This window comes from Oncorhynchus kisutch, linkage group LG25 (genome assembly GCF_002021735.2).
Source record: "Oncorhynchus kisutch isolate 150728-3 linkage group LG25, Okis_V2, whole genome shotgun sequence".
Taxonomy (NCBI): domain Eukaryota; kingdom Metazoa; phylum Chordata; class Actinopteri; order Salmoniformes; family Salmonidae; genus Oncorhynchus; species Oncorhynchus kisutch.
The window spans coordinates 25,879,328-25,894,592 of record NC_034198.2 but is presented as its reverse complement, the minus strand read 5'-3'; the positions used below and the strand labels follow the sequence as shown (position 1 = coordinate 25,894,592).

General features: G+C 42.4%; 1 protein-coding gene across 1 annotated transcript; it reads left to right on the top strand.

Moving 5' to 3' along the window:
- Positions 1–11,734: 11,734 nt before the first annotated feature.
- On the top strand, positions 11,735–14,702 carry LOC109870195 (actin, alpha skeletal muscle 2-like). The gene is made up of 7 exons (XM_020460599.2): positions 11,735–11,847; positions 12,638–12,774; positions 12,937–13,261; positions 13,348–13,509; positions 13,646–13,837; positions 13,936–14,117; positions 14,248–14,702. Exons 2-7 carry the CDS (start codon positions 12,646–12,648, stop codon positions 14,389–14,391), a joined length of 1,134 nt encoding a protein of 377 aa, XP_020316188.1. The 5' UTR covers positions 11,735–11,847; positions 12,638–12,645; the 3' UTR covers positions 14,392–14,702.
- Positions 14,703–15,265: the final 563 nt, after the last annotated feature.

Sequence of the window (15,265 nt, the reverse complement as noted above, 5' to 3'; positions counted from 1 at the left end):
TTGTACAACAAGTCAGAACCATAGGATACATAAAGGGGGCATATAAACAGACAATGAAAGCTCTTCCAATATTCAATGATTACATTTCTCTAAAACAGGTTATAGGCTACATGTGCACCCCCAAGTTAGAACAGTAGGCAAAATGAAGAGGTGAAAATAGATTGAATTGTTAGGGTGAAGCACATTGAATGCCATTTGGGTCTTTGCGTGTCAAAAAACATACACGTCATATAACACTATTTGACACGTTAAATAAGCTTTTAATTTGACACATCAAATGACACAATTCTATTATAGAATGTTGTGTGTGCTGAATTTGCACGTGTAAGCCAAGCGCCCCCACTACTATCAGTAGCACTGTCAAAGCTGTACAAAAGAAGTTTGCTAACAAGCACACACCAGGCCATGAACGATGTGATTACAATACCGTATTACCATCTTAGCTACAATATAAATATCTCCGTTGCATATTACATGATTTATGCAGCAACATACAATATATTTTTGGACTCACCTTGTGAAGGTGGTGCAGCGGGCCTTTGTGGGCAAATTTTGGCATCAAACTTTGGCATCAAAGTCTGGCATTCTCTAGATTTGTGGGAACTCTGGAAAAAAAACACAGCCACTCCATTGAATAGCAGGCTAACATTAGTGGTTGCTTTGTAATGCTTGCAGTTAGCCACTGATTCCTTCCAAACGACTCATTGTTGAATTTGTTGTGTAATCTTTATGTCCAATGACCGATGAGCACCGATACATTTTAGCTATAATTTCTATTCATATGACAAGGATTAAAAAGGATTTGCCAGTAGATTGTCGACTTGATTCATGATGATGACTGCTAGCTAAGAAAGTAAGATGTTGACATGATCAGTCCAATCAAAGCTACTGTACATATAACGTGATTTGAGGTCATTTTATCTGTGGCCAATCAAATCAAATCAAATGTATTTATATAGCCCTTCGTACATCAGCTGAAATCTCAAAGTGCTGTACAGAAACCCAGCCTAAAACCCCAAACAGCAAGCAATGCAGGTGTAGAAGCACGGTGGCTAGGAAAAACTCCCTAGAAAGGCCAAAACCTAGGAAGAAACCTAGAGAGGAACCAGGCTATGAGCGGTGGCCAGTCCTCTTCTGGCTGTGCCGGGTGGAGATTATAACAGAACATGGCCAAGATGTTCAAATGTTCATAAATGACCAGCAAGGTCAAATAATAATAATCACAGTAGTTGTCGAGAGTGCAGCAAGTCAGCACCTCAGGAGTAAATGTCAGTTGGCTATCATTAAGAGTATCTCGACCACTCCTGCTGTCTCTAGAGAGTTGAAAACAGCAGGTCTGGGACAGGTAGCACATCCGGTGAACAGGTCAGGATTCCATAGCCGCAGGTAGAACAGTTGAAACTGGAGCAGCAGCACGGCCAGGTGGACTGGGGACAGCAAGGAGTCATCGTGCCAGGTAGTCCAGAGGCATGGTCCTGGGGCTCAGGTCCTCCGAGAGAGAGAAAGAAAGAGAGAAAGAGAGAATTAGAGAGAGCATACTTAAATTCACACAGGACACCGGATAAGACAGGAGAAGTACTCCAGATATAACAAACTGACCCTAGCCCCACGACACATAAACTACTGCAGCATAAATACTGGAGGCTGAGACAGGAGGGGTCAGGAGACACTGTGGCCCCATCCGATGATACCCCCGGACAGGGCCAAACATGAAGGATATAACCCCACCCACTTTGCCAAAGCACAGCCCCCACACCACTAGAGGGATATCTTCAACCACCAACTTACCATCCTGAGACAAGGCCAAGTATAGCCCACCAAGATCTCCGCCACGGCACAACCCAAGGGGGGGCGCCAACCCAGACAGGAAGATCACATCAGTGACTCAACCCACTCAAGTGATGCACCCCTCCTAGAGACGGCATGAAAGAGCACCAGTAAGCCAGTGACTCAGCCCCTGTAATAGGGTTAGAGGCAGAGAATTCCAGTGGAAAGAGGGGAACCGACCAGGCAGAGACAGCAAGTTGCTCCAGAGCCTTTCCGTTCACCTTCACACTCCTGGGCCAGACTACACTCAATCATATGACCCACTGAAGAGAGTCTTCAGTAAAGACTTAAAGGTTCAGAACGAGTCTGCGTCTCTCACATGGGTAGGCAGACCATTACATAAAAATTGAGCTCTTTAGGAGAAAGCCCTGCCTCCAGCTGTTTGCTTAGAAATTATAGGGACAATTAGGAGGCCTGCGTCTTGTGACCGTAGCGTACGTGTAGGTATGTACGGCAGGACCAAATCAGAGAGATAAGTAGGAGCAAGCCCATGTAATGCTTTGTAGGTTAGCAGTAAAACCTTGAAATCAGCCCTTGCCTTAACAGGAAGCCAGTGTAGGGAGGCTAGCACTGGAGTAATATGATAAAATGTTTTGGTTCTAGTCAGGATTCGTCTAGTCAGCCGTATTTAGCACTAACTGAAGTTTATTTTGTGCTTTATCTGGGTAGCCGGAAAGTAGAGCATTGCAGTAGTCTAACCTAGAAGTAACAAAAGCATGGATTCATTTTTCTGCATCATTTTTGGACAGAAAGTTTCTGATTTTTGCAATGTTACGTAGATGGAAAAAAGCTGTCCTTGAAACAGTCTTGAGATGTTCGTCAAAAGAGAGTCCAGAGGGTCCAGAGTAACGCCAAGGTCCTTCACAGTTTTATTTGAGATGACTGTACAACCATTAAGATTAATTGTCAGATTCAACAGAAGATCTCTTTGTTTCTTGGGACCTAGAACAAGCATCTCTGTTTTGTCCGAGTTTAAAAGTAGAAAGTTTGCAGCTATCCACTTCCTTATGTCTGAAACACAGGATTCTAGCGAGGGCAATTTTGGGGCTTCACCATGTTTCATTGAAATGTACAGCTGTGTGTCATCCGCATAGCAGTGAAAGTTAACATTATGTTTTCGAATGACATCCCCAAGAGGTAAAATACACTGCTCCAAATATATAAAATATATAAAATAAAGGGAACACTAAAAAACCACATCCTAGATCTGAATGAATGAAATATTCTTATTAAATACTTTTTTCTTTACATAGTTGAATGTGCTGACACAAAAATTATCAATGGAAATCAAATTTATCAACCCATGGAGGTCTGGATTTGGAGTCACACTCAAAATTAAAGTGGAAAACCACACTACAGGCTGATCCAACTTTGATGTAATATCCTTAAAACAAGTCAAAATGAGGCTCAGTAGTGTGTGTGGCCTCCACGTGGCTGTATGACCTCCCTACAATGCCTGGGCATGCTCCTGATGAGGTGGCGGATGGTCTCCTGAGGGATCTCCTCCCAGACCTGGACTAAAGCATCCGCCAACTTCTGGACAGTCTGTGGTGCAACGTGGCGTTGGTGGATAGAGCGAGACATGATGCCCCAGATGTGCTCAATTCGATTCAGGTCTGGGGAACGGGCGGGCCAGTCCATAGCATCAATGCCTTCCTCTTGCAGGAACTGCTGACACACTCCAGCCACATGAGGTCTAGCATTGTCTTACATTAGGAGGAACCCAGGGCCAACCGCACCAGCATATGGTCTCACAAGGGGTCTGAGGATCTCATCGCGGTACCTAATGGCAGTCAGGCTACCTCTGGCGAGCACATGGAGGGCTGTGCGGTCCCCCAAAGAAATGCCACCCCACACCATGACTGACCCACCGCCAAACCGGTCATGCTGGAGGATGTTGCAGGCAGCAGAACGTTCTCCACGGCATCTCCAGACTCTGTCACGTCTGTCACATGTGCTCAGTGTGAACCTGCTTTCATCTGTGAAGAGCACAGGGCGCCAGTGGCGAATTTGCCAATCTTGGTGTTCTCTGGCAAATGCCAAACGTCCTGCACGGTGTTGGGCTGTATAAGCACAACCCCCACCTGTGGACGTCGGGCCCTCATACCACCCTCGTGGAGTCTGTTTCTGACCGTTTGAGCAGACACATGCACATTTGTGGCCTGCTGGAGGTCATTTTGCAGGGCTCTGGCAGTGCTCCTCCTGCTCCTCCTTGCACAAAGACGGAGGTAGCGGTCCTTCTGCTGAGTTGTTACCCTCCTACGGCCTCCTCCACGTCTCGTGATGTACTGGCCTGTCTCCTGGTAGCACCTCCATGCTCTGGACACTACGCTGACAGACACAGCAAACCTTCTTGCCACAGCTCGCATTGATGTGCCATCCTGCATGAGCTGCACTACCTGAGCCACTTGTGTGGGTTGTAGACTCTGTCTCATGCTACCACTAGAGTGAAAGCACCGCCAGCATTCAAAAGTGACCAAAACATCAGCCAGGAAGCATAGGAACTGAGAAGTGTTCTGTGGTCACCACCTGCAGAACCACTCCTTTATTGGGGGTGTCTTGCTAATTGCCTATAATTTCCACCTGTTGTCTATTCCATTTGCACAACAGCGTGTGAAATGTATTGTCAATCAGTGTTGCTTCCTAAGTGGACAGTTTGATTTCACAGAAGTGTGATTGACTTGGAGTTACATTGTGTTGTTTAAGTGTTCCCTTTATTTTTTTGAGCAGTGTATATAGTGAAAACAATAGTGGTCCTAAAACGGAACCTTGAGGAAAGTCTGAAATGTACAGTTGATTTCTCAGAGGACAAACCATTCACAGAGACAAACTGATATCTTTCTGACAGATAAGATCTAAACCAGGCCAGAGCTTGTCCGTGTAGACCAATTTGGGTTTCCAATCTCTCCAAAAGAATGTGGTGATCGATGGTATCAAAAGCAGCACTAAGGTCTAGGAGCACGAGGACAGATGCAGAGCCTCGGTCTGATGCCATTAAAAGGTAATTTACCACCTTCACAAGTGCAGTCTCAGTGCTATGATGGAGTCTAAAACCAGACTGAAGTATTTCGTATACATTGTTTGTCTTCAGGAAGGCAGTGAGGTGCTGCGCAACAGCTTTTCTAAAATTTTTGAGAGGAATGGAAGGTTCGATATAGGCCGATAGTTTTTTATATTTTCTGGGTCAAGGTTTGGCTTTTTCAAGAGAGGCTTTATTACTGCCACTTTTAGTGAGTTTGGTACACATCCGGTGGATAGAGAGCCGTTTATTATGTTCAACATAGGAGGGCCAAGCACAGGAAGCAGCTCTCAGTAGTTTAGTTGGAATAGGGTCCAGTATGCAGCTTGAAGGTTTAGAGGCCATGATTATTTTCATCATTGTGTCAAGAGATATAGTACTAAAACAATTGAGTGTCTCTCTTGATCCTATGTCCTGGCAGAGTTGTGCAGACTCAGGACAACTGAGCTTTGAAGGAATACGCAGACTTAAAGAGGAGTCCGTAATTTGCTTTCTAATAATCATGATCTTTTCCTCAAAGAAGTTCATGAATGTATTACTTTTGAAGTGAAAGCCATCCTCACTTGGGGAATGCTGCTTTTTAGTTAGCTTTGCGACAGTATCAAAAATACATTTTGGATTGTTCTTATTTTCCTCAATTAAGTTGGAAAAATAGGATGATCGAGCAGCAGTGAGGGCTCGTCGATACTGCATGGTCCTGTCTTTCCAAGCTAGTCGGAAGACTTCCAGTTTGGTGTGGCGCCATTTCCATTCCAATTTTCTGGAAGCTTGCTTCAGAGCTCTGGTATTTTCTGTATACCAGGGAGCTAGTTTCTTATGAGAAATGTTTTTAGTTTTTAGGGGTGCAACTGCATCTAGGGTATTGCGCAAGGTTAAATTGAGTTCCTCAGTTAGGTGGTTAACTTATATTTGTCCTCTGACGTCCTTGGGTAGGCAGAGGGAGTCTGGAAGGCCATCAAGGAATCTCTGCGTTGTCTTTGAATTTATAGCACGACTTTTGATGCACCTTGGTTGGGGTCTGAGCAGATTATTTGTTGCAATTGCAAACGTAATAAAATGGTGGTCCGATAGTCCAGGATTATGAGGAAAAACATTAAGATCCACAACACTTATTCCATGGGACAAAACTAGGTCCAGAGTATGACTGTGACAGTGAGTGGGTCCAGAGACATGTTGGACAAAACCCACTGAGTCGATGATGGCTCCGAAAACCTTTTGGAGTGGGTCTGTGGACTTTTCCATGTGAATATTAAAGTCCCCAAAAATTAGAATATTATCTGCTATGACTACAAGGTCCGATAGGAATTCAGGGAACTCAATGAGGAATGCTGTATATGGCCCAGGAGGCCTGTAAACAGTAGCTATAAAAAGTGATTGAGTAGGCTGCATAGATTTCATGACTAGAAGCTCAAAAGCCGAAAACGTCATATTTTTTTTTGTAAATTGAAATTTGCTATCAATAATGTTAGCGACACCTCCGCCTTTGCGGGATGCACGGGGGATATGGTCACTAGTGTAGCCAGGAGGTGAGGCCTCATTTAACACAGTAAATTCATCAGGCTTAAGCCATGTTTCAGTCAGGCCAATCACATTAAGATTATGATCAGTGATTAGTTCATTGACTATAACTGCCTTTGAAGTAAGGGATCTAACATTAAGTAGCCCTATTTTGAGATGTGTGGTATCACGATCTCTTTCAATAATGGCAGGAAGGGAGGAGGTCTTTATCCTAGTGAGATTGCTAAGGCGAACACTGCCATGTTTAGTCTTGCCCAACCTAGGTCGAGGCACAGACACGGTCTCAATGGGGATAGCTGAGCTGACTACACTGACTGTGCTAGTGGCAGACTCCACTAAGCTGGCAGGCTGGCTAACAGCCTTGAGCCTTCTTGGAAGGGCACTTGTAATATAACTCTATGGCAGGACCCAAAGGGCTGAAATTATGATGTTTACCCTTACTAAGGACTTAAACTTGGCGATGACGTGCCAATCAAGGCACAATGATCCTATTTTCTGCTCGCTCGCCACACCGCCACAGAAAGCACTGAACTAAGCTGAAACACCTGCATTTTGGAGTTGCCTTACTCAAGAAAACAAAAAAGAGACCATGTGTGTATGCAGCTTTATTAATAACTGAATGATATATATATATTTTTTACATTGTTTGCAAACTGATATGTGACACATATTAATGCCAAAATAACATGCAAAACAGGCAAGCCCCCCCAAAAAAATACATATATTATAATAATTTTTTGTAAAAAATGTGGGGCTCAAAACATGAATGAGGGGCCACCACTGGCTCTATGCCTCTCGCAACTGCAACATGTTGGATAAAGCAATTTCCCAATTTCAGCTGTTTTGAATCTTTGCTATGCTGTAATAAAGGCTCTCTGGTATTACTTATAATTTATTTATTGTTATTTACACTGTTCCAAACAGTCAGAAATATAATAATACTGCAATCTAAAAGCACCTGTTTATCACACATAATAAGCTGCCCACTCAGCTCTTGCTCCTATACACTCATTTTTTTCTTGATCTCCTTCTTATTGTTATTATTACAATTATGATTATGATCATCAGTATAATAATAAGTCATGTCATTATCATTCATAGACTTAGCATAGTAGTCTTGTTTTACCACCATCGAGCTGTAGGCCTAAGAGTGCATCCTGTTCAGCTGTCTTAATACTGTAATTTAGGCCTATATTTCAATATAGCCTAAAGGCTATAGTGTCAATAAATCAATAATTCATTCGTGCATGTCATCACACAGCATACAAGTCATTCATGCTTTGAAATGCCATTAAGCTTTTTTTGTTTTAAAATTAAATAAGAAAGGGAGCCTTGAATAATTAGCCTAAACAATACATCTACTGCAACATGTCAGCAATTGCATTCACAAATCCATGCGACTGTTTTTAGTCTTTGCGGGAATAAAGGCTTTCAATTTTTAAAAGTTAGATTAGACTCTCTGGTACAGTTATAATTTATTAAGTGTTGTTTACACAGTTCCAAAAGGTCCGATTTTTTTTAGATTGTAATCTTCCACAACTAAGTCAAATGTCTTCCACACATTGGACTTCCCCTTTGCCCCATGAGAAACCAGTAAACATTCCCCATTTGGAGTTAATTTGTCACATCCTCTGCACCATTATACTTTCAAATGTGTTATGGTTTTCGGAGTTTGCTATAACCACCTTATTGATGTGATTATGATATGCTATAGGTCAGGCCCTATTGGTCACGTGCATATGATGCATAAAGTGCATTCGGAAAGTATTCAGACCCCTTGACCTTTCCATATTTTGTTATGTTACAGCCTTATTCAAAAATGTATTTAAAAAAATCTATTCCCTCATCAATTTTCCCTTAATGACAAAGCAAAAACCGGGTTTTAGACATTTTTGCAAATGACAATACATTCACATAACTATTCAGACCCTTTATTCAATACTTTGTCGAAGCACCTTTGGTAGTGATTACAGCCTTGAGTCTTCTTCGGTATGACTCTACAAGCTTGGCACACCTGTATTTGGGGAGTTTCTCACATTATTCTCTGCAGATTATCTCAAGCTCTGTCAGGTTGGATGGGGAGTGCTGCTGCACAGCCATTTTCAGGTCTCTCCAGAGATGTTAGATCGGGTTCAAGTCCGGGCAACTCAAGGACATTCAGAGACTTGTCCCAAAGCCACTCCTGCGTTGTCTTGGCTGTGTGTTTCTCCCATCTCAACAGAGGAACTCTGGAGCTCTGTCAGAGTGACCATCGGGTTCTTGGTCACTTCCCTGACCAAGGCCCTTCTCCCTTGATTGCTCAGTTTGGACGGGCGGCCAGCTCTAGGAATAGTCTTGGTGGTTCCAAACTTCTTCCATTTAAGAATGATGGAGGCCACTGTGTTCTTGGGGACCTTCAATGTTGCAGGCATTTTTTGGTATCCTTTCCCAGATCTGTGCCTCGACACCTGTCTCGGAGCGCTGGACAATTACTTCGACCTCGTGGCTTGGTTTTTGCTCTGACTTGCACTGTCAACTGTGGGACCTTATATAGTAGACCTTATATAAACCATGGCCAATCAATTGAATTTACCACAGGTGGGCTCCAATCAAGTTTTAGAAACATCTCAAGGATGATCAATGTAAACAGAATGCACCTGAGCTCAAATTCGAGTCTCATAGCAAAGAGTCTGAATATTTATGTAAATATGTTATTTATTTTTATGTGCAAAAATTTCTAAAACCTGTTTTCACTTTGTCATTATGGGGTATTGTGTGTAGATTGAGGCAGATTTTTATTGTCTTATCAATTTTAGAATATGGCTGTAACATAACAAAATGTGGAAAAGGGGAAGGGGTCTGAGTACTTTCCGAATGCACTGTAAATATGAACCAGTCCATGGGTGATTAATGACACTTGTTTCTACTATTATGAGAAAAACATGGATTATATGAATATTGATATGAAATGTATGTATATGTAGAGAAATACATTTTTGATCTATTATGAATTATTATTCAGTTGAAAGGATTAATTTACTTTTTTTGAGGTATTGTTTGTCAACAATATGACCTCATTAACCTGGGCACAGTGCTCATGTCATGCAGGTTCAGGTAGGCTATACAGGACAATTGTATTTTTTGTTAATAGACAACATTTATCCATTAGCTAAAGCAAAGCCATAGGCTACATTCCCTGGCACCACAGAAAGGCTATCATCGATTTGATAGGCAGCTGTATAGACATACCACAATTTCAAATCAGTAGTCTAAACTTGGTGAGTGGCTGTCTGGTTGACAGATTTTGTTTTATTTTAGGGAAGGTGGTGGGAGAGGAGAGTGAACTCTGACCTTGTGGGGGTCCAGAGAAACTACATTACGCCAGTGATGGCGTGTAGCCTATCTGTCATGAAAACAGAGGAATGCATGTGTCTAGAAGAGGCCTCTGAACCTCATTAAAGCTAGAATCCTTAATTGAAACAATAACAAAGTGGTAAACCCGCCTCTGTTTTTGTAAAACGCTGAGGGATGGGCTTGGAGAAATGTAAAAACTTAAATTCATAGAAAGAGCAATGGATGCAAGGACTGACCATCCATGATATCAAAAGTATAGTTTTAACCATGTTTTGAGGCTGTTTGTTTATAGTTACATTGTTTTCAACCATTGGAGTAAACCAAGCTTATATTTTGGGTTCTGATGGGGTACGACAGTTGAGCTCATGAGGCGATCGGATTGAATCCCAGCCTTAGTCTATTCTTGTCCTATTACACTCTTAGAAAAAAGGTTCTAAAAGGTTTCTATTACTTGCTTCATATATGCCACCCCTAAAGGTTCTAGGCTTTTCAAGAAAAGGGTTAATTGGGGTTCTATATAGATAGAACCTTTAAGTGTGCCAAAACAAAGTATAGAAAAAACATATATATAGAACCAAAAAGGGTTCTAAGAGTGTAGGGTTCTCCAGCCCAGGCTGAAGTGGTCTTCTGAACAAATAAGCTGCTTATTTTCCCTTGGTGACAGGGGGAGGCATAGTGGCAGTTGTCCCTCTTGCTTCCTCCCCTCCTACCAAACTGACATGTACCCCACAGACATCACCTGCTGGGGCAGACAGTGGAGTGGCAGCAGCTGGGCAACAGACCTTGTCAAACCAAGCAAGCCTCAAATGTAGACCTACTAAAATAAATGCTTTATGTACTGTATTTTGAGTTCTTGGAATAACTGTGATTTACAATGAATTTCAATGGGGGAAAAATGCTTTGCAGCTTTTCATATTCTTTGAACACAGCATTAGAAGGTTGTATATGAGGTTCTTGGATAGCTTATTATGTCATATGTTCAGGATACACATCTGAACGTTTGAGACATGGTCCTCATGCCAACACTGAGTTAACCCTGGGCTCCTGTTGTCTCTGTCAACAAATGATTTGACTTGGGTGTTGCTGTGAGCATATGACCTGGCCACTATGTGTTGAAACGTCTAAAGTATATGAGAAGTAAAAAGTCACATTCTCAATGTATTTGACCAACTGGAACTTGTATGTTTAAAAAAAACGAATTTTAAATATAGCCTGTGACAATACCAACAATAAATAGCCTATAAGGCTAGCTGTTATCAGCTGTTTCAGAGAACCTGTCGGATGCTGGCCATAAGATGATAGAAAAGAGGTCAGTCTATGGATGCATAATGATGTAGGCTAATAATAATAATAATGCAATCTTTATTGTGTCTCGTCACAAAATAAACATTTAAAAATGTTTTACTTTGCATGTAATTAGCACCATGCAAATAGTTGTATTAAACGTAGCCTATGCTATGCCTGAATCAATGCGGCATCTGTTATTGTTTGGATAACCTACAGCTACCCCACAGTAGGTATGCACGGGGTTCTAGAGCTCTAAACTGAGTAAACCCTAAAACCCCAAGCAGCAATGATTACAGAGCACAATGGCCAAAAATGACAGACCAATTCATTGTTAACACGGCTGTGTAATTGCAAATCCAAGCTCAAATGAACATTACTATGTTTGTAATCAACCTGCAGTAGTATGACAGAACAATAATTTAAACTACCTTCTTTCCTTCGTGTTGTCGTTCCTATATGGCTATACAGTTGCGCTCCTCGATAAGGGCTTTCCAACCGGGAACCTGTATGCAGTTGTAGTTTGCTGTGCCACGAGGGTGTCTTACAAATCATAGACTCTCCATATACGGCCCTGGCGCCGTGGCTTCGAATCAGGACCACAGTCCCATACATGGAGAGCCCTGCTCACTTTTAAACCGGGGAGCCCTTTAGCCTGCCTGCGAAGCTTCCCCCGTCACACCGAAGAACCTAATATGGATGACGCTGGAAAAATGTCCAATGGAACACGTAGACATTCTCAATGGTGGGTAAGGGAAATAGGCCGAACGCGGTGAGTATATAAGGTTTGAAGTGCCACTATAGCTCGATCCAGCAGCAGTTGCTTTCCGCCTTCTGAGCTTAATCTGAGACAGACACCACCAAAGGTAAGAAAAATGGAATCAACCCAAACCTTAAATACTGGATCTACTATTCATGGACTGATATCAAAGGATGTACCCTTCTTTTTATTTTACATCTGCGGAGCCAATTAATATGATAAAATACACAGATAGTGATGTTACAGTCTCTTCACCTGAAGGAATTGCGCATGCCAATTACGCATGGATTTATTGTATAGGCTACAGAAATTAAACAAATTGCGGAAGAGTAGAAGAGAGATAAAATACAAATGTTCCTTTCTGTAATATTACTTGATAACCCCTTGGCCTTGTTTGTAGACTTAATTTAAACAAACAACTGGCCAAATTTCCTGGGTTGGCTACCTAACGATTTAACAGCCCCTTGACATTGTGTTATTGAAAGAAATTAGAGTGGTTTCATGGAGTTCAGAAACAATGCATTTTAATTGGATAGATAATTTCACTCATACAACAAATGAGTGTGTAACATGCATAATATAACCAGTAGGGTATTCAACAGGTGACAATATCAATGCGTAAATCTAACCAATGACTTGTACCTAAACTCAATTCAATATAATTTCGACATAGTAGCGAATTAACTTGCAACAACCTTTTGAGTAAATGCAATGATTTTCTCACTCAACCAGGCTTGTGTGTTAAACTGTCATCCGTGGCTTGTACAATATTTAGTGTTAGACAACGTTTAGGTGTGCATCGTGAGTTATGTTGTTCTAATGTGTTTCACAGCTCCGGCATGTGTGCGTGCACTCTGGAGAAATATGACAGTTATTTGTGTATGTGTATTATTAAGAACTCAAGATGTGTGACGACGACGAGACTACAGCTCTGGTGTGCGACAACGGCTCCGGCCTTGTGAAGGCTGGGTTCGCCGGTGATGACGCCCCCAGGGCTGTCTTCCCCTCCATCGTTGGTCGCCCTCGTCACCAGGTATGATCTGCACTCCGAAGACGCCTGCAACAGGCCCATATTACGCAATTTGCCCCGTAAATCCTTTATTATCCATTATCTATCTATGCGTTCCCACGTCATGTTTTGACTGGGATTAGGCTATGCCACCATATAGGCCAATGAGTCTCGTCTTTCCTCCAGGGTGTCATGGTCGGTATGGGTCAGAAGGACTCCTACGTAGGAGATGAAGCTCAGAGCAAGAGAGGTATCCTTACTCTTAAGTACCCCATCGAGCACGGTATCATCACTAACTGGGACGATATGGAGAAGATCTGGCACCACACCTTCTACAACGAGCTGCGTGTGGCCCCTGAGGAGCATCCCACTCTGCTCACTGAGGCCCCCCTGAACCCCAAGGCTAACCGTGAAAAGATGACTCAGATCATGTTTGAGACATTCAACGTCCCCGCCATGTATGTTGCGATCCAGGCTGTGCTGTCTCTGTACGCCTCCGGTCGTACCACTGGTAAGGAATGCAGGGTTTACCCATAAACAATTGTCTATACTATGAGTTATGTCAACTGAATATTTATGTTTTTGTTTGTGTTAAAGGTATTGTGCTGGACTCCGGTGATGGTGTGACCCACAACGTACCCATCTATGAGGGTTATGCTCTTCCCCACGCCATCATGCGTCTGGATTTGGCTGGTCGCGATCTGACTGACTACCTCATGAAAATCCTCACAGAGCGTGGCTACTCTTTCGTCACAACCGGTGAGATTTCGTTTGCCTTGTTTGACTCACCATGAAAATACCATGCATAATCTGTAAAAATGCTCTAAAACGCACAAGACGTGCGTAATTGCAATGATTTGTTCCATGTTCTGAGCAAAATAGTTATTCATTACAGCCGAGCGTGAGATCGTGCGTGACATCAAGGAGAAGCTGTGCTATGTGGCTCTGGACTTCGAGAACGAGATGGCCACCGCCGCCTCCTCCTCCTCCCTTGAGAAGAGCTATGAGCTTCCCGATGGTCAGGTCATCACCATCGGTAACGAGCGTTTCCGTTGCCCAGAGACCCTCTTCCAGCCTTCATTCATTGGTATGTAATAATCATATAACGAGTAATGATAATTTATACGCCTATTATATTGGTCAAAATAGAGACATGCTGTTTCTAATACATTATAATCCGAACAGGTATGGAGTCTGCGGGTATTCACGAGACCGCCTACAACAGCATCATGAAGTGCGACATTGACATCCGTAAGGACCTGTATGCCAACAATGTCCTGTCCGGTGGTACCACCATGTACCCTGGTATTGCTGACCGTATGCAAAAGGAGATCACCGCCCTGGCTCCCAGCACCATGAAGATCAAGGTATGACATATATGACAACCCAATAACACTATTTGTATTTATACCTTCCAATAAACATTTATTTGTCAACAATAAAACCTTAATAAAATATGTCATGGTTTTTACTCATACTCAACTTCTTTCTCTATAGATCATTGCCCCACCTGAGCGTAAATACTCCGTCTGGATCGGTGGCTCCATCCTGGCTTCCCTGTCCACTTTCCAGGCTATGTGGATCACCAAGCAGGAATACGACGAGGCAGGCCCCAGCATTGTCCACCGCAAGTGCTTCTAAATGTATCATCTCCTATGTCTGTTTGCTCTGGATCCCCAAGAGGAACAACACAATGTTGTCACTGGACTGTTTTTGTAACCGTGTGTTATCTGGAAAGAAAATCTGCAAATGTGAACCAGCATCAACAAGAACGAGACATGACATGTTATTATTCAACATGTGAATGTAAATGTACATAAATACTAAGTTATTAAAGTTCATTATTTGGTATTTTCATATATGTCTGTTTTATAATCATAATGCCGCAATATGTAGGCCTATGTTGTAAAGCACATAACATGATCATCACACAATAAACCAATAGGCCTTCAGTCCAATAGTCGTGGTCACTCGAATGCATGGTATGTTGAGGATTTCCATGCTGAATATGGTATGGTACTGTAGGATAATGTTACAGATAATACGCTATAGTAAATGCAAAGGAATTATCAAAGCATTCAAACATTGCCATCAATTTACACAAATGCAGAATTATAATAGGCTACTGCTATAGTGCATCCTGATTTGCGTCGAGTCTACTACAAGAGATTTGACTCTTGATTTGGCATGGCGAGAGTGAAAGGGGACTGTCGGGCATGACTTCGCTGGAATGTGCCATGCTTGCTCCTTCACGTCTACTTTAAACTTCGCAACAACACAGATTTGACATTTGATACCAATCTCATATTCCATGGACAGCCTGAAGAAGCCTTGTATAGAATGTATTGCATGGGCAAATAACCACCTTGCACACTGAGTCTAGGGTAATAGTAGCTGCTCACCAGGACCTTGTTAGAGCAGGGTTGGAGCATTCTTCTGACATACATTTTAACAAACAGATTATTGTATTCTAACCAACATTTACATTTACCATCTGAATGTACAAAACATTGGG